The sequence below is a fragment of the Onychomys torridus genome, chromosome 19 (assembly GCF_903995425.1).
Source record: "Onychomys torridus chromosome 19, mOncTor1.1, whole genome shotgun sequence".
In the NCBI taxonomy this organism is placed as follows: domain Eukaryota; kingdom Metazoa; phylum Chordata; class Mammalia; order Rodentia; family Cricetidae; genus Onychomys; species Onychomys torridus.
In genome coordinates this window covers 58,140,636-58,159,511 of record NC_050461.1, presented here as the reverse complement: position 1 = coordinate 58,159,511, position 18,876 = coordinate 58,140,636, and the positions used below count along the sequence as shown (strand labels likewise).

The window sequence follows — 18,876 nt, the reverse complement described above, 5'->3', positions numbered from 1 at the left end:
TGCAAATGATTTTCACCTTGGTGTTTACATCCTTTACATTTCTTTGCTTACTCTGTTGTATTTATTCTTTGAAAGTGAGCCCTTTTTTGGTGGGGAATATAGACCTGAAGCTGGGTCGGGGAGCAGCAGGGGCAGGGAGCACACCTGCTCCTGGTGGAGACTGCTCTTTCAAGGGTTCCATCTCCCAGAAAGTGAGAGGGGTCCCTGTAGAAGATCCTCTGCCAAGGATCACTTGATCCTGTGAATAGGGTCAGACACCTTCTGATCCCTAGAATGGAGTTAACAGATGGTTGTGAGCCATTGATGGGCATGGGAAATTGAACCTGGATCCTCTAGAAGAGCAGCAAGTGCTCTTAACTGTCGACCCATCTCTCCAGCCCCTCAGGAGAGGTGTTCTGATGTCTCGGCAGAAAACCTAGTTATAACTGAACATATAAAGCTGAGGAAGCCGGAAGGCAAACGGGCCAAGACTCAGAGCTTCTCTGTGAATGAGTAGGAAATGGGGTCTTCTGTCTAGATAGGTGTAAAGTGAAGTAGATTCCTCAGTGTCCCCAAGGACAGTTCTGTTAGTACTGAATTTCCTGAAAGTGCAAATATATGTTCATGTGGCTGATTTTGCAGCCATGCTGGGTCAATTCGGAGGCAAAGCGTTAAAACATGGCTCATTCCTCAAGAGTGACAGTGAGCACACAGCACTGGACTCAGGAGGAAGGGGAGGAGTAACTATGCCTCTCTCCAGCCAACAGCCAGAGCTGGCATGATGTCGCCAAGGGTAGAACATGAGAGACAGGAGGCCGGGGAGTTCAGGGCCAGCCTCTACCACATAGTGAGTCTGATGCCAGATGGACCACCTTGGAGGGCATCTCAGAGTAGCAAAACCAAAACCAAAACAAAACCACCACCACCACCACCAACAACAACAATAACAGCAAAACAAACAAACAAACAAATAAAAACCCCAACAACAGAAAAGAACAAAGTGAGGACTTGGAGAGTGGAACATGCATCCTTTAAAATCTAAGTAAAGAAGTAGCCATTACATATGAAACCTACAGGCTGAAGTGTGTGTTAGTGTAAATACATGTCAGGCATACTATGGATGTATATGTATATGTGTGAGTGTGTGTCCACCTGTGCATATGTGTGTGTATGTATATGTGTGCACACCTGTGCATATGTGAGTGTGTTTATATGAGTGTGTGTATGCATATCCATGTGTCTGTATCTGCATTTTCAGGTGTGTATGTGTGCCTTTGCCTTTGCCTGTGAATGTGTGTGTGTGTGTGCGTGGTGGGGGGGAATTAGCTATGAGGTAGCTTTGTATGATTCGAGATAATACGTGTGGACAGGTGTGTGGAAGGCCAGCAGAGAGCCTGTCACTTTGATAATGAACAGATCTGTAAAACTTGGACACTGTATTAGTAACGTCACCCACTGCTGTGGCAGAATCCCTGGGGTAGACAACTCGAGGAAGGAAGGAATTGTCTGGGGTCACGGTTCAGGGGATGCTGAACAGTCCTCTGTGTTTGGAAGGCCATGGCAGTAGCACGGAGCAGCTGCCACACTGCAGTTAAGATGAGGGAGCAGAGAGAGATGAATTCCAGTGCTCAGAAGCCCAGGACCCCAGCCCATGGAGTGTTACTGTCTGCATGCAAGCTAAGTTGTAGTTGGTTGTTTTTGTTTCATTCTTTTTTTTTTTTTGCTTTTTGGGGCCCCACCACCCACCTTCTAAATAAATATGTGGAGACTTATTCTTACTTATGAATGCCTGGCCCTTAGCTTGACTTGTTTCTAGTCAGCTTTTCTAACTAAAATTAGTCCACCTACCTTTTGCCATTCTCTATTTCTGTATATCTTTCTTCTACTTCTTAACTCTGTGTCTGGCTGTATAGCTGGGTGGCTGGCTGGCTGGGTGGCTGGGTGGCTGTGTGGATGTATGGCTGGCCCCTCTCCTTTCTTGTTTTGCTTCTTGATCTCTCTTCCCAGATTTCTCCTCCTATTTATTTTCTCTGCCTGCCAGCCCCACCTATCCTTTCTCCTGCCTTGCTATTGGCCATTCAGCTCTTTATTAGACCAATCAGGTGTTTTAGACAGGGAAGGAACACAGCAGCATCACAGAGTTAAACAAGGCAACATGAAAGAATGTAACACATCTTTGTATTATTAAACAAATATTCCAGAGCGTGAATGAGTGTAACACAACTTAAATTAATATTCCACAACAGTAGGTTGTTCCACCTCAACTATCCCAACCTAGACACTCCCTTTCAGACATGACACCCAGAAGCTTGTATCTTAAGTGCTTTCTGGATCCTGTCAAGTTGATGGCATTAACCAGCACAACATCCAAAAAACACTTAAGAGGTGCCATGCTCCAGACAGGTAAAGAAAAATAGAAACATTTTTTAATTTTGGAAATCAAATAGCCCAACAAGTGTTTCTCACCTAGAAAGTCATTATGTCCTAGTGAGGAAGAGCCCTTGGAATGCCTGCCTGGGGAGCCCCTCCCCCTTCTCATTATCAAACATATCACTCGAAATGGCTTTAGCCTCTTGAACTTGAGAGTGTGTGAAAGAACACGTCTCTTCTTAGGCAGTGGGCTGTTTGTCTCAGCCTTTGCTGCTGGTCACTCAGGCAGCCACAAGAGCTGCAGAAGCCCCCAAGAAGCTCGACCCTGAGTGTGGCAGTTCCCTGAGTAAATGTGATGTGAAGCGCTCCCCAGGGCAACTCAGTCTGTCCTTCTGCCACCTAGGCGAAGCTCTCACTGTTTATCATTGGATCTGCCTGCTTGCACTTGAGGCCAGAGCCCACGGCATCCGCAGTAGATTGAACACATGGACCATTTGTCTGCGGAGAATTGTTTCTGGTTGCATGATGACAGTGTTACATAAAAGACACATACGTTCTATAGTAGTCAGTGGAGGCCATTCGGTCTGAGACTCAGTCAGTACCAAACCACGCCAAACAAGTAAAAATGGGAACTGAGCAACATTCCCTTTTCACAAGATTTCACCCTGCTTTCTGTTTGATCTTACCGTTCTCAGCGGCCACAAACCCACACCAGGGTGTACGTATTTAAAGATGTTACAACAGGAGAATTGTTTGAAGCCCAGATGTGCAGCTGGTTCTGGTCCACTGAACCCCAGGTGTTGTGAACATTGCTGTTCAACACACATTTTTATTGTAAAGAAAGGAATACAGAAAATACCTTGAAATAGTATACCTTGATGGATCCAGCTGCTCTTGTGTTGCAGAGTCTCATTAAGGTGTTTGATTTTTTTTTTTTTTTTGTTAAAGAGACGGGCTATTTGCTCATCTTTTCTTATTTATCCCCCTCAACAAGAGCTTGAAATCCCCGAGAGCCAGAGCTTTGGCTACTACAGTGTGCTTGCACTGCCGAGAACTTTTCATTACTGGGGACCCACACCCGGAAGCCCATATGCTGGGTCCGGCCCTTCCCCTACATCTCCTGGCTCCTGTTCTCATCATTCCCCTCCACAGCGGTTTTCTAGCAGTGACGGAAGCATCAGAATCTTTTGCTGTTGCAGTCAGTTGTTCCTGACTGTTGCTTTGTTCTCCTTTCCCTAAGTTGTTATTCGAATAGCCCTTTGCACGCTGTAGTCCTTCCCAAGTTAAATTGGTTCGTGTTATTTAGCAAACTCTTGAATTCATTCTTCTTCAATAGCATGAGTTTTTATTATTTCTGTTTCTTTGCATCTGGTTGATGGAATGTTTTCAGAAGCAAACCCTGCTTGTGCGTGGAATCCTGTCTGGTTCCCCAGCTTGGTGTGAATTCCTCGGGTGATGCCTGATGTGGTAGAGGACACTGTGCTCACTCCTAAGCTGGTGTCCTGTGTGTTGTCCCTTTATCTGTCTCACATCTTCTCCAGCTTTCTCCAAATCCCTGACTGTGTTCCCAGGAGCATGCCCACCTCCTTCACAGAGGGTGTGGCATTCCTCAGAGTCGCTTTCCGGGACTGGCAGGGCAGCTGCCTTTTCTCCTCTCCCAGAACTCTAGGGTCAACCTCCTGTGACTCTGTCAATTGCTATTCTTACTTATTTTTCAGAGGTGTTGAAGGTGGATCCCTGGGTCTTGCAGATGTTAGGCGAGTTTTTACCACCAAGCTGTTAGCCTTTTTCAGTCTGCTACTGAGAGTTTAAAATCCATGACTGCTGGAAGCCAGCCTCTCACTCCAAGCCATCAGTGTGCCTCTGCCTCTGAGGCTCCTGGACTTCTTTGGTCCTTCACTGCCAATGCTCAGTTGTAGAATCGTTAGGATTCTCCAGTTTATGGTGTCTGTGTGACAAAAAAAAAAAAAAAAAAAAGAAGTCTTTATTTATAGCTTTGCTTACTTGAAAATGCCTAATCTGAGCCCGAGACACAGCTCAGAATGTAGAGTGCTGACTTTGCAGGCTGAGGATGTGAGTTTAGTGTCCAGATCCATACTGCAGACAAGTGTCAGATGCCCCGAGGCACCACAGTGAGACCTTAGTGACGGTTGAGGACACAGTCAGATTTCGTAGGGGACACTGTGACATCTGATAGGATAGGACTTCCCACGCTTGGTTTTTGTGTCCTGGTGCTGCCCTAGTGAAGTGCTGTGTTCAGTGGTTGCACTGGTAAAGGTTGTTCTGCAGGAGGTCAGTGTGGGCCGAAGGCGAGGATGGCCACGCTCATCCCAAGGTTTGGGAGCTCATAGAGTACCTGCCTTCCTTTGCTCTGGGTCACAAGCTGTCGTAAAGGACAGCTGTCACTTGACACTCACTGTGAACTTTAGGAAGGGTTGAAAGTTTTGAAGATAGTTACAGTTCATCTCTCTCTCACACAGATGAGAAACTAGGTGCCTAGAGATGACATTCCATGATATGTGCTCCATCTCTGTCCCGGTGTTTTGTGTGTGTGTGTGTGTGTGTGTGTGTGTGTGTGTGTGTGTGTGTACATGCATGTGCATGTGTGGTTTGTGGTTGGTGACAACTGGTTCTTGTCCAGAAGTGATGGAGAGCTGCTGGGCACTGACCTCAGTGGGGGCAAAGACTGTTATCAAAGGGTATGGCCAGGCTGTGAGGAAGGACTTGCTGTCAAGCCCTTTGTACCAGGGCTCAGCAACTCATTTGTCCTCTTGCTGAATCTCCCTCTCCCCCTCCCCCCCCCAAGAAACACAGAAACATGTGTGTTCATGGAAGAGAAACATCCAAAGGCTACAGAGTTAGCTCTGGCAAACATGAGGTTCAGGGGTCAGTTCCCAGCATTCAGACACACGCACAAACGAAAACCTCACAAAATACATACACCCCAGCTGTCTAGTGGGGCTTTTGACCCAGTCACTCTCTTCACTCAGCTTTACTTCTGGGTCAGTGTAAGTCTCAGATTAGCCTGTTCCCGGGACGTGGGGAGACTTCAGAGCCAGTGTTCGGGTTAGCAGTAGGGAAGGGCATTTGAGTAGAATACTCTGTGGAGGATCCTTCACAGGCTGTAACCTGCTGGGTGCTGTTCTGGGGACATCGGGATTTGAACTGCTCGTGACCCCTATGCAGTCTGTCATCCCATTGGGGTCTTTGTGGAGTGGCAGTCGGGAAGAGTCTCAAACTAGAAGACAGCTGGGAGTCATAGAAGTCTGTCCCTTCAAACTAGAAGACAGCTGGGAGTCATAGAAGTCTGTCCCTGCGACAACAAATCACCACAGACACCGTCTGGTGGCCGGTGGTCAGAGGGGAGGCGACGTCCAGTGATCTTCCCATTTGGGTAACTTCCTCATGCACAGGTGTTGAGGTAGGTGTTGCAGGCTTGTGGGCAAGGAGGGAGATGGTCTGCTTCGTGTGTTGTTGTTGGTTGGGTATCAGTGTCCTTATTCCTCTGGGCCCCACCTCCCATTCTCGATTTGAAAGAGTCAAGCCTACGAACTGGCTTCCTCTGAGAATTGATTGGCAAGTCTGCTGTGGAGATCAGGTCGTATTTCTGTTCCCTCACTGAGAACTTTAGGGTTGGAGACCCGAAAGCCTGTTAGAGGGCTGCCCTGTTGATTAGCAGGGACACCCGATGGTCTGGCCAGGACTTCAGCTCTCTGCAGACCGGGCCATGCTCGTGGCAGCTTTGATCTTGTCCCTTGGACTGATCATACCCTCTTCGTCTCTGGACACCGAATGCAGCCACTTGGCCTCCTGCCACCCCGAGGTGTAACTTGTGACATCAGGTGTAGCACGAATCTTAAAAGTTCTTATTAATAAAATCAAACCCTGGAGCCAGGTATTGGGGTGAATGCTGGAACATCAGAGAAGCAGAACAAGCCACAGCCACCTCACCTTGCCAGTTCCTGAGCTGGTCTTGTTTCCTCAGACTGGAAGTTTCTGAGTCCTCATCCGAATGAATCTCAGCTGAACTGTGCTAGAAGCCTAAAAGCTTAACCAGCCAAATGCTTCTGGTTTCTGGTCTTCACACGTTATATATCTTTCTACTTTCTGCCATCACTCCCTGGGATTAAAGGCACACTTCTTGGGATTAAAGGCATGAGTCACCATGCTTGGCTGTATCCTTGAACAGATGGATTTCTGCCTCTGGAATGCTAGGATTAAAGGCGTGATTGCCACCATTTTGTAGCCTCTGTATCTAGTGGCTGTCTGTTCTCTGACCCCAGATAAATTTTATTAGGGTGCACAATATTTTGGGGAACACAATATCACCACAGTCAGGGGATCTAGTCTGATGACAGAAGTCTTCACGCTTGTTCTCAGCTTACTCCAAGCACGGGTTCTTCCCCTAGCCAGGTCCTTAGTGATAGCATCAAGCCATGGCTTGGGGTAGCAGCTGGGCCTCTGTGGTCCCTCACTCTGGCTGTCCAGCCCTGCTGTCTCCCACAGTCATCAGGGAAGTGCTGGGGTTCACTGAGCACCCCTGGCCCAAGTATGCTCGGAGCAGATGGGGCTTAACGCCTCACCGACACCCTTCCATGAGAGTGTGAACAGCAGAGGGACTGTCCCGTAGGTGTGCAGGCAGGGTGGTGTGGGCTGACTGCCCTAATGGCGACCCTGGTTCGCTCCACAGACAGTTTTTGCATGAAAGATGTCTGAGTGGCCCGGGCACAGAGGGGTGTCAGAGTTGAGACCCTGAGTGTGCAGGGTGTGGGGACGGCAGAGACAGTAGCAGTGTTTGCTGGAGCTGCCGGTTGGTCCATTTCCCCAGTGCAGTGGGAAGCCCGGGAAGGGTTTCAGCTGAGGAGTAAATGAATTTTGTTTTATTTTTAGTTTGCAATGCTCGCTATTTGGGAAATAGGGTTTGTAATTTAAGCAGGGACAGGGAGAGCAGGGAGGGCCTTCTGCTTCTGTCCTTCAGAGAGGGGCAGTGTGGCCTGACTGGCCAGGATCGGATGAGCACCCTTCTCGCTGGTAAGACAGTGAGTGCATCCTGCAGTGACTGCAGCATCAGGGCACACTGCTCAGTCCTGCTCTGCAGGGACCTGAGCTCACGGAGTCATATTTCAGCCAGCACTGTCTCCGAGGATTTTCCTAGCATGGTGTCACATTTTCCTCAGGCGACCTTTGAACTCTTACACCAGCCAAGTTGTCCTTATGTGTAAACGTTGCAATGTCTAACATTTGATGTTCTTATATAAAAAAGCCGACAACAGATTGCAGCTTAAAGACAACCTTAACGGCGGAGTCCTAGCAGGGGTAGTTGTCAGCCTGCCTGTTTGACAACTAGACTGTGTTTAGCCACACTCTGTAAGCACTCCACAGCCAGAGCCTGAGGTTGCAGAAACAGCATGCTTTACATGCCAGGGCTTTGATTGTCCTTTAACCATGCCTCACTTGTGTTGTCTCTGTGTTAAAGTACCAGGACACGAACATGCAGGGAGTTGTGTACGAGCTGAACAGCTACATAGAGCAGCGCCTGGACACAGGTGGGGACAACCACCTGCTCCTCTACGAACTGAGCAGCATCATCAGGATAGGTAAGGCACACTGGGCTCCCTCTCGGCTGGGGTCACTTCGAAACGACGGGGATGGGCCTCTTGACTGCCTTCTGTTGTGGGGCTCAGTTAGTAGTGGGAGTATTTGAGTGTGAAACTACCAGAATGAATGAACCCACAAATCTCCGAATTACCTGAGCGAATTACAAATAAGCGCCTGCCTGCCTGCCTGCCTGCTCTATGCAGCAGCTCCCACCTGGGGCCAGCACCTGCTTTTCTTTGTAGCGAATTAAATCGCATCTTCAAAAAGGAAGATGCCAGGTTTTTAAAAGAATGTTTTAATTTATTCTTTGACAGTTTCATGCAGTCTATTTTGAGCATATTTATTCCCCTCTTCCAACTCCTCCCAGATTCTCCCCAACACTACCCACCCAGCTTAGCTGTTAATTTTTAAGGGAGACAAGCATGCTTTGAACTTACGCAGAGAGCCAGAAATGGCCTGTATTGTAGCCAGGATGCCGAAGCCTGCAGGGCGTGGTGTTTTCTGTCGTCCACTATGACGCTGAGTCTTTCAAGTTTTTAATCTGAGAATAAAAACGCCTGGACATGTGGACAGCAGTGTTATGACGTCACTTTCTGCTAGGCACCCTGCGTGCTACCATGTGTACTGACTGGCCTGTTGTTGTCCTCGCTTGACAAGTGAGCTTGTGACCCCACTATTTTGTTGATCAGGAGGCTTCAGATGAGCCAGGCTAGATACCCACCCAAACACACACAGACCCGAGTGAGTTATAGGGAGTTTAAATTTGGGTGACACTCTACCCCCCCCCCCCCCGCAAACTTAGAGTGTTTGTTATGATAATTGCTTTTGGATAATCTTGAAAGAAACATGTAAGTTAAAATCTGTTCACTTCATTATTATGTGTATATTTACATAATGATTTTGGTAGGTACTTAATTATTCAGTATTCTTGTGGATTTTTCTTAATACTTAAAAATTAAATGCAGTATGCCTCTGTCACTGTGAGGACTGAAGGCCTGACAGATGGTATGTGTGAGGTGTGTAGACTGCACTGTGCATTGGAGGATGCCATGAACCTATTTGCAGTCAGAGGTGAAAATTGGGAATCTTCTGATTATGCTGTCAGGCAAAGCCACACATTAACCCTGTCCTATTTATGGGCATCGGTTATGTTAACCAATCCATGCAAAGGCTGGTACCAGAGTCTCGTTGTAGAATCCATGATGTTATGTTCTTCCATTGAGATTAGTCTCTTCCTTCTTTTTATTGCTTTGGCAGCCACAAAAGCCGACGGATTTGCACTGTACTTCCTTGGAGAGTGCAATAATGTAAGTATCTATATTTAGATTTTGGTGCTCTAGATAAGAAAGTCTCACGAGTGCTCTAAGAATCTACTCTATTGCAAACAGCAGGCATGTCGTAATGTGTACCTTAAGGCTTGTTTATATTTGGCTTGTATGTACAGTTACTGCCTGTCAGTAACAGCCCTGCAGCAGACAGGCCTAACATGCAATTGATAGGTGTGTTCTTGCTTTGGTTTATAGTATCCTACACCATGTGTGTTATTTCTAGAATGTCCTTTCTGCATGTCCTCAACCTCAGAATAAATAAGAACAAAAGGTTAGCGTTGTGGGATTTTTCTAGGGTTTGAAAGGTGAGTCTGTTAAAAATCACTGGGGTGTGGTGGGGGGGGGTGGCCACTAAGCCTGGGCCGGAGTCTCTGACTCTGTTGCTGTTCCTGGATTCCTGAATGAGTACATGTGACATGGCCCATGGTCACCTGCAGCACACATACACGCAGACACATTTCACCGATTTCAGTATTGGCGTCTCATTTGTTATACCATGGTACTAACCTTAGTGCTTTCGTTGCAACAAAGGCCGTTCATAAGCTCATGAGGTAAATGTGCTGCTTTTACGAGTTAGGCCGTGCCATGGCAATTTGTGGCAGTGATTTGCAACACGATTCCCATGTTCTTGAGTCACTAAACATGTAGCATTGATGTGAGAGAGCGTGCTAGCAGGGAGACTGAGGAAGGGGTCTGAGATCTGTAGGGCCCTATTCCTGAAGAGTACAACACTGCAGTGAAAGCGGGCTGCATCCAAACCTTGGTTGGCTCGCTCATAACCAGTCCTCTCACGGTCCACAGCCATCGTGTGCCTGTGTGGTGTGACAGTTGACTAGCGTCTCTCTTCCTGACATCACAGCCCATGTGGGGTGAGGACCTTTGCCAGCCCTGTCCCCTCCCCTGTGTCTGTCAAAGGAACAGCGAGACAAGAATGCCCACCAAAGTGCGTCATTCAGACTTCAGTCAGCTTTGAAGGCTTGGAGCTATACTGCAGACTGTAGTGTTTATGATGGCTAACCTCCGAAACTAAAGAGCTGTAGTCTTCTTTCTCATTTAAAATCGTGTCTTAAAGATTGCGGAAATAGTCTGTAATTTAAACCTGAGATCTCATTTTAACTGACACACAAACATAGAGAATGACCATGTCAGTGAGGTGTATCTTGTGAGCCCTAGTCAGCTAGCTGTGTCTGCCCCGCCAAAGCCATATTTCCCCCAAGCCCTTTCCTGTGTCTTTCTGTGATGTGTCACCCTGTGCCACGGTGTAGCACTCTAATTCTCCCGGGTACTACCTCAGTGCCCTCTGACCAGCTTCCGCTTCACACCCACTCTCCCAGTTTCTGATAACCACCATCCTGTCAACACGTCTGGAAGACCCAAGTTTTCAGATCCCTCATGAGTCCTGAAGCACTTTTGGCACCCGCTCATGTAAGAATTCCTATTAGAAAACTTCTAGGACAATGACCGTTGCTTCTGCCAACGGCTTATGTGTGTGAGCGCAGTGTACTTACGGGGGGGGGGGGGGCATCCTATTATCCCCTGGGATGGCCTACATCGCAAGGCTGCCTGTGCAGGTGTGTGGTGTGTGTCTCTGGGATCACATCTATTGAGATCGGGCACACCTGTGGCCCAAGTCGGGGCTCAGCGGGTCTTCTCTCTGCTAAAACTTGGATCCTGAATATGACGCCAACTGTTCACTTGAAAATGTGGCAGGCATTGATCTGTGCTGCCACTGATGCATAGAGTACAGGAAAGCTCTGTGTAAGGACCCCCGAGGCTCCATGTGGCCGACTTAACTGGAGTTAGATTCCCAAACTCCTCTGGCCAGTGACGTGACTATTGTTGACCTTGTGACCAGCCTTCTCAAAGATGACTTGGAAAGGCTTTCTAGTGTGTGTGGCTTTCTACAGATTATTCCGAATCCCTTCACTCTTGCTCAGTCGCTGTCACCTTAGAAGGTGCTGATGACAGACCCTTTCAGCCTTTGGTTGGACCGGTTCACTCACATGATCCTCCCAGGGACAGATTTGTCACACCCCTCTCCTTCCAGCACCACAGCGGCTTGTGTTGGGTGTGCTTTCACATCTCTTGGAGCATCAGGATGTGTGGCTAGAGCATAGCCTGGGTAGGGGCTTTCTCATTCACCCAGGGGTTCCTGCCATAGAAATGACCTTCCCAGTCCCCCAGATGTTACTTTCCCTTTTTTGCCATCTCACCTTGGTCTCAGCCTTTCCTTCGGTCATTGTCTCCCACTTCAGGTTCTTCCTGTAGCTCCTCTCGGGGAGCTGATGGGTGGGAACCCTGGGTGAATGTGTCTCATTTCGCCCGGTTTCTTCAGTGATACATTTGGTCTACAGTGGATTCAGGCTGATGGATTTCTGACTCTTAAAGTCAACTGAAAGCTGTTGCTTTCCTGCCCTGTCAGCCCATCCTCCTCCAAGGATGGTTCTTATCCCTAGATGGAGTTAAGTTCACTTTCTGCTTCTTCCAGTTTCATTCCTTGAGTCTCAGGAGCTTCCATCTTCTTTGCAATTTGTTTCTTTCGCCTTTGTTCACGGCCCCCTCTCCAGCACTGACCTACTCGCTCACCCGTTTCATGTGCCCCGCCTTCCCTTCCTATCCAGAATAAGATACTTCTGTATCTATTCTTCTTCCAATTCTTTTGTGCTTGGTGTTGAAGCTCTTTTCTTGTGCTCTCCAGTGAGAGGTGGGCTCCTTAACTGTGCTGTCCGGGTGAGATATCCACCACAGTGAGATGGACAGAGCCTCAGACATTCTAATTTCAAGGTCTTCTTATCTCTTTTCATGTTATTTTCCTGTCTCGTTGGCCTGTGATGACAGAGCTGTGGCTTTGTGTGTTTGGCACGGTGAGCACCTGCATGCAGGGTGCCCTGCATCACCCCAGGAGAGCTGCATTACTTACAGTTTTCTTGGGAGGCTCACACATTTAGACTTTAGTTGGTGCCCAAGAAAAAAAGGCAGCTGTGAGGTTTTGTCACCTCCCAGCATTCCTTATTTTTTTCATATTAGGTTTCTGGGGAACTTTTTTGTTCTTCTTAGTCCGGTGATGCATCACCACATGTGTGTGTGTGTGTGTGTGTGTGTGTGTGTGTGTGTGTGTGTGTGTGTGTGTTTAAGAGTCAGTCCTGTTCTTCTAGAAGACCTGAATTCAGTTGCCAGCACCTACATTGGGTGGCTCGCAACTACCTGTAACTCCAGCTTCAGGGGATGGGATGACCTTCCTGGCATCTGCTGGCATGCGTTTGCATGCATGTACACACACAAACATTCATGTAGATACACATATACATGAGTGAAAAAAAAAACATTAAAAATATACGTTTTCCAGCTTCTCTAAATGATTAAAACTTCTTTTTCAAGAGTGTAATTTTTCAATTTGATCACTGGTGTTTCTGAAAGGTGGTAGGTCTTTGCAGCAGATCTTGCTTTCCACGGGGAAGTTCTGCTGCTGCTGCACGTGCTCACACATCCTTTTTGTCAGTGAGAGGTGGAGCATTGCACATCAGGATAGTGTTTTGTTGTTTTTATTATTTTAAAAATAAAATTTATTTTTTGATTGAGAATTTCATACTTGCATGTAATGCATTTTGATTGCATTATATGCAGTCCATCCCATTTTCTTCCCCTCTAGCTTCTCCTCTGCCCTTCTCCACACTGTTCCTTCCCACTTTTGTGGGCTCTTTACTTAAACTTATGGGTCAGCTTAGTGTATATACAATGACAACCTGCTGGAGCACGGGCAAATGCTCTATCCCCCAACAGTCCTCAGCTGATAGTGGAGCCTAAGCTTGTGGATGGGGCTTCACAAGCCCCTCCTCTGTGCATGCTTTGATTTTTGTTGACTTTATCTCATGCAGGTCTTGTGTAATAGTTGTTATGGGTTTGTGTGTACAAGATACTGTGTCACATCCCGCAAACACTGTTTTGCTATAGATGTCCACTATCTCCAGCTCTTACAATTCTGCTCCCCCAACCCCTGTTTCCATAATGATCCGTAAGTCTTGGGGCAGGGTAAGGGATATGATACAGCTGTTTCATTTAGAGTGGTTGAGAGTTCCACAGGCTCTTATTCTCAGCATATCAACAAATTGTAGGCTTCATGTACTATGATGTAAGAATGTGGTGTTTTCAGCAATAGGGACTTAACAATCAAGTTCTGAAGGATAAGCAAAGCATTGGCAATGGCCTATAATGTTTTGGGGGTCTAGGAACTCACCGGCCCACAATTCCAAAAGAGCAAAATTATTCCCGGCACTGGGTTTTTTTTATTTGAATCAATATATAACCTTCTACATAAAGAGGCTCAAGGACAGAAACCACGTGATCATATTATTAGATGCAAAAAAGGTATTGACAAAACCCAACATCTTTTCATGATAAAAGTCTTGGAGAATCTAGGGTTATGAGGGACATAATTCAAAAGGCAGTATATAACAAGCCCACAGCCATAATCATGCTGAACAGAGGAAAACTCAAAGCATTCCCACTTAGCTCAGGAGCAAAAGGATGCCCATTCTCTCCTTTCCTGTTCAGAATAGTACTTGAAGTCTTAGCTAGAGAAACGAGACAATGAAAGAGATAAAACATGAATAGGAAAGGAGAAGTCAGATGTCTTTATTTTCAGATGATATGATTCTACACATAAAGACATTAAAGACTCCATCAGGAAATTCCTGTAACACTCTAAGCAAAGTAGCAAGATAAAAAAGTTAACAGTGGCCTTTCTCTATGCAAATGACAAACAGACTGAGAAAGAAATCAAGGAATCCATACCTCTCACAATAACCTCAAAATAAAAAAAAAATCAGGATAACTAACCAAGCAAGTGCAGGGTTTGTATGATTAAAAATTTTAAGACCTTGAAGAAACTGAAGACGACATCAGAAGATGGAAAGATCTCCTATGCTCATGGATCAGTAGGATTAACATAGTGAAAATGGCCAGTCTACCAAAAGCAATCTACAGATTTGGTGCAACCCCCATCGAAATCCCAACACAAATCTTCACAGAACTTGAAAGCATAATTTTCAGATTCCTACGGAGACACAACAAAACCCAAGTTCACCTAAATAATCCCGAATGAGAGAAGAACTGCTGGAAGTATTACCATCCCAGATTTCAAGTTTTACTGCAGACCTGTAATAATGGAAACAACCTTCTGTTGGCATCAAAACAAGAGTTACAGATTGATGGAATAGAACTGAGAACGCATATGCAGAGCCACAGACTCCCAACAGCTACCCGGTCTTTGTTAAGGAGAAAGACACTGGAGAAAAGACACATCCTCTACAAACTACACTGGTCAAACCGGATAGCTGCATGTAGAAGAATAAGAGGTTCTTACCTTTCACCCTGCGCAAAGCTAAACTCCGAGTGGAGCAATCACCTGAATCTGAAGAAGTGAAGTAGGTTTCCTAAAATGTCTTCCTTTTCTCTGCCCGCCATGGGCTTGCTCTGTACCTTCAAGCTGGTCTGGAACTCAAGGTGTAATGGGACCTGACCTAGCTTGTGTTCCTCCTGCCTCAGCCTCCTCCGTGCTGGGGTTAGAGGAGTGCCTCGCCACTCAGGACAACACAGACTTCAAAACAAAAATGACCTGTTACAGTTACAGAATCGTAACAAAGTAACTGAAGCAGACAGCTGAGGAGATGTTAGCTGATCGCAGACACCGGGGGTTAAATAAGGTGGGTCGAACCTGACTCTGCACTTGGGAAGCTTCATTTACATTTTCATAATTGAGCCTGTAGAGATGACTGAATTTCTAAAATCAGCGCTAATGAGAAGTGTAATTTGTGAGTGGAATTGGGTCCTGCTAACCAAACTTAAAGCCCATGTACTTCCTGCCAGTGAGGCAAACAAAACAGGACGTTAAGCAGAAGATAGGAGCCAACAAAAACTAAGATAAAACATCCTGCGCGGGATCGTTATGTACTGCCTCAACACCGTGAAGCTACCGGGGCAGTAGAGCCAGCTGTTCCAACGAGACACAGCCTACACTTGCTGAGTATAAAAAGCAAAACAGAACTGTCTTTTTCTCCTGGAAAGAGCGGAGACCCCGTGCCACAGTCCAGCAGGACGTCACTCAAGGAGGAAATGACCGGCTAGGGAAATGACTTCTTCTTCGGAAGGCGGAGTCTGCAGCTGTAGTGAGGCTGCATTCGAGTTTATGCCCTTGGTATTTCACACATTGCAGTTTATAAGCAGAGCAGTCCCCTAACAGAGAGACGGTAGCATTTCCAGTTGTTGACCACAGAAGCAACATAAGTCCCAGAGGACTGTGTTGCCTTGTGGAGCCTGCAAGATCATTCCTCTCTTGAGAGAACACATACTTACAAGCCCTGACTCAGGTTGCTAAGCTGTGACCTTGGTACAAAGAGCAGCCCAGGCGCTTCCACCTAGGGGTAGCCTCTGGTAAAGAGATAGACTTTGCCTTGAGTTATTTATTTATTTATTTATTTATTTATTTATTGTTAAATTTTATTCTAAAACAACGAGGGATACAACTCATAGAATGTTGTTTGTTGGGTACAAATTGGCGCGGAATGGAAAAGCAGGGAAAGCCAGTGTTTATGTTAGTACATAAAGCTGCAACCTGAAAGTGTTGGGAGTTCTTATATTTAGCACTGGTAGCTTACTCTCATTGGGATTTTTTCATTCAACTGTAGAATAAATTCTAAGCAGCATTAAAAAGTGCCTTTGCCTTCCCTGTTAGAAATTCCCAGGAACCTGGCGCCTTGTTTTCCCATAGACCACCTCCGTCTGAATTTGTTTCCCAGCACTGCCATCTAGTGGACAATAGCACAAAGACCTGGGTTTTTGTCCCTTGGTGTTTTTTTTTTAAACTTTTCACCCCCTCCTACTTAATTAAAAATTATCTTTGAAGTTGAGCTGGTTGAGAGTAAAACCAAAAATATCAACATTAAGATGAAATTCTATGAATGAAGTGATCTTTGAATTATGTGTTCCAGAAAATGTCTGGAGTGTTCATTTGCCACTGAAACAGAATCTGGTGGTTGATATCAACAGGACAGATTTCCCTACTTCATTTAAATGGTATTAAGCTTTTCTAAATTGCATTAGTTTATAACTATTACATTAACTATATTTGTCTACTCCTTTGTACATTTCTACTAAATTTATTTCTCCAAATTTGATACATATTTGTAACTTTCATGTTTTTCTCCCTTCATTGAACCCAGCTTATTGGTACCAATCTTGTCTAGCTTAGATTATTTATCTATATGTATATCTATATCTGCTTTTATCTCACAAATATTGGCAGGTGCAGGATGTTGTTCTAACTGAGGAGCTAGCTCTCTGCTCACCCCTCTTACTCCCTGGCATATCCCCATGCTGGTGGCAGTGAGTCCAGTCGCCCTGGAAGACATGGAGGAGGTGGGGGCTTAGAGTTGGGCCTTTCCTTGTGTTTAGATTTCTAACCTCTGAAGCATTCTTGTGCTAATAAAAGTTGTTTATACAAAATTAGTGTAGGGATTAGTTTTGGAGAGTTCAACACTAGATATCATAGAAAAGTCGATATTAATATATGTAAGGAGTATTAATAGTATGTAAAATATTGTCTGATGGTATTCATCTATGAAAAAGCTGAATATAGTATTTTGCTATCTATCTTTATCCCCCACCATCCCCCTAAGAGAGGATTTCTCTGTGTTCCTGGCTGTCCTGGAACTCATTGTGTAGACCAGGCTGGCCTCACAGAGATCCGCCTGCCTCTGCCTCCCTGACAGCTGGGATTAAAGGCGTGAGCTACCACTGCCCAGCCTGTGGAAGTTCTTTATTGGCATTTTTGTTTGTTTGTAGTAGCAGCTCCCTATTCTTTCATTCAATTTTTAAAAATCTTGAAGATTGTACTGTCCCCAAACAGGTTATTCCGTCCATGATTGACCCTTAATCAGAAACTTGAGTAGGTGATATGTGTTGAGTTAAAAGGAAGGATGGAGAGCCGGTGAGGTGGCTCAGAGATTAAGAACTTTTGCTGCCAAGCCTGAAGTCCCGAGTTCAATGTCCAAGACCCACAGACAGGTGGAAGGGGCAAACTCTTTCCCACGAGTTGTCCCGTGTCCTCCATATACACCCATGGTACACTCCTCAACAGTCACACCCAGGATAAATAAAGAAATGTAAGAAAAATTAAGAAGAGAGAAAAGAACAGGGGGCCCTCACACAGAGGAGAGAAGTCAGCCGTAGGAATGGCTTCTGGGCCTCTGTCCTGAGCCCTTGGCTTTCATATACTGCAATATTATCATGATTTTAACAGTGGTTTTTATGAGGAACGTTTCTGTCTCGTGAGTTTATGAAATCACAAACTTGTTAGCGAAGCCAGTATAACCCCCCACCGTAAAGGATTAGTCTTTCATAATTACCCTCAAGGAATTTTCAAATTCAAGCAAAGACACAAGCATTCTGTAGCTTTCTCTTTGCAGCAAGCCTCATCCAGGGATGGCTCTCTGTGGACACAGCTTACCTGAATCTTTTATATTATACGCCCACTCTCTGCATGGGATTGCCTGGGAGTGCAAGAACATGTGAGGTCTGTGAGTTCAGGACTTTGCCTCCAAGGCATAATTAAGTGTGTGGTTCGGTAGCTAATTGCCAAGCTCTCAAAAACTGTACATTGTTTATCTCTGGAGCTAACGACTACAGCCGGAAACAAAGTAGCAAATGCAAAGCTTCCTTCTGGAGCTTGCTCTAGACCATCCTTTCTGTGGCCCACAGCCCCTTCTTTGTCTCATCATGAAGTTACACCCAAGGTCCTCCCCTGCTGCTGTCGTGGATGCTGGAAGAACAGGTGCCTGGAACCTGGCTCCTGACCTAGCTACTGTCTATTCTGTTTTACCTTCCTGCTCAATATACTGTGTTCTTAATTGTTTTTCCCATGCGATCACCTCTTCCTCCATCATTCTCTGCTCTTTCTGAAGAGAGAGTGACGACTGGCACATCAGTGACCTCCAGGGCCGATGGCAGCCTCCCTCCCTCAGGGCCTGGTGTCCCAGCATACAGTAGAATTATCCTAAGTTTAAACACAGTGCCACCTCAGGGGTGAGCTACCTCCATGGGGATTCTTGGCCAGGGAGGACCCTAAGTCCCCCAAAACAAAACAATTGGTTGTCACTGTTGTTGGTTCCCCACCAGCAGTACATACTGTGACAACCGCAAGACAGATAAATCAAGCAGGACCTGAGCTGGAAGCTTCCTCCCTGCTGGCTGACCCTCCCCAGGCCAGAAGGCATGCAGGCTTCTGGAGGAGTTCTCCAAGGCCTTCCTCACCTGCTGGGGTCTCTGGCCATGGTGAAGAAGCTGCTGCTGCTGCTGCTTTGTTCCCTGGACGTGAGGCACCCAGCCAATGGCCTTCTACAAGTTGACTTTTAGGCCCACAGTTCAGGGTTCCCTTCATCTTTGTTCAGAGAAGCTTCTTTGCAGTGAACAGGGACGCAGAGCCGGTTAAAGTGTTGTGAATGCCCGCACTGGGAAGATCCCGGGCTGCATATAATTAACACACGCTAGCAGTTTTTATAGTAAGTAGCACTGATTTCTAGCCCATAAAAAAATTAAATAGGGTGGG

At 46.1% G+C, this 18,876-nt stretch overlaps 1 protein-coding gene across 4 annotated transcripts in view; it reads left to right on the top strand.

Moving 5' to 3' along the window:
• The window catches only part of Pde10a (phosphodiesterase 10A), a 426,835-nt gene that overhangs the window by 361,700 nt on the left and 46,259 nt on the right, over positions 1 to 18,876 (top strand). For all 4 annotated transcript variants that reach the window (XM_036168831.1, XM_036168830.1, XM_036168829.1 and 1 more), the window contains 2 exons: positions 7,826 to 7,946; positions 9,205 to 9,254. In XM_036168831.1, the coding sequence (XP_036024724.1) occupies positions 7,826 to 7,946; positions 9,205 to 9,254 (171 nt within the window). The remainder of the gene's footprint in view (positions 1 to 7,825; positions 7,947 to 9,204; positions 9,255 to 18,876) is intronic.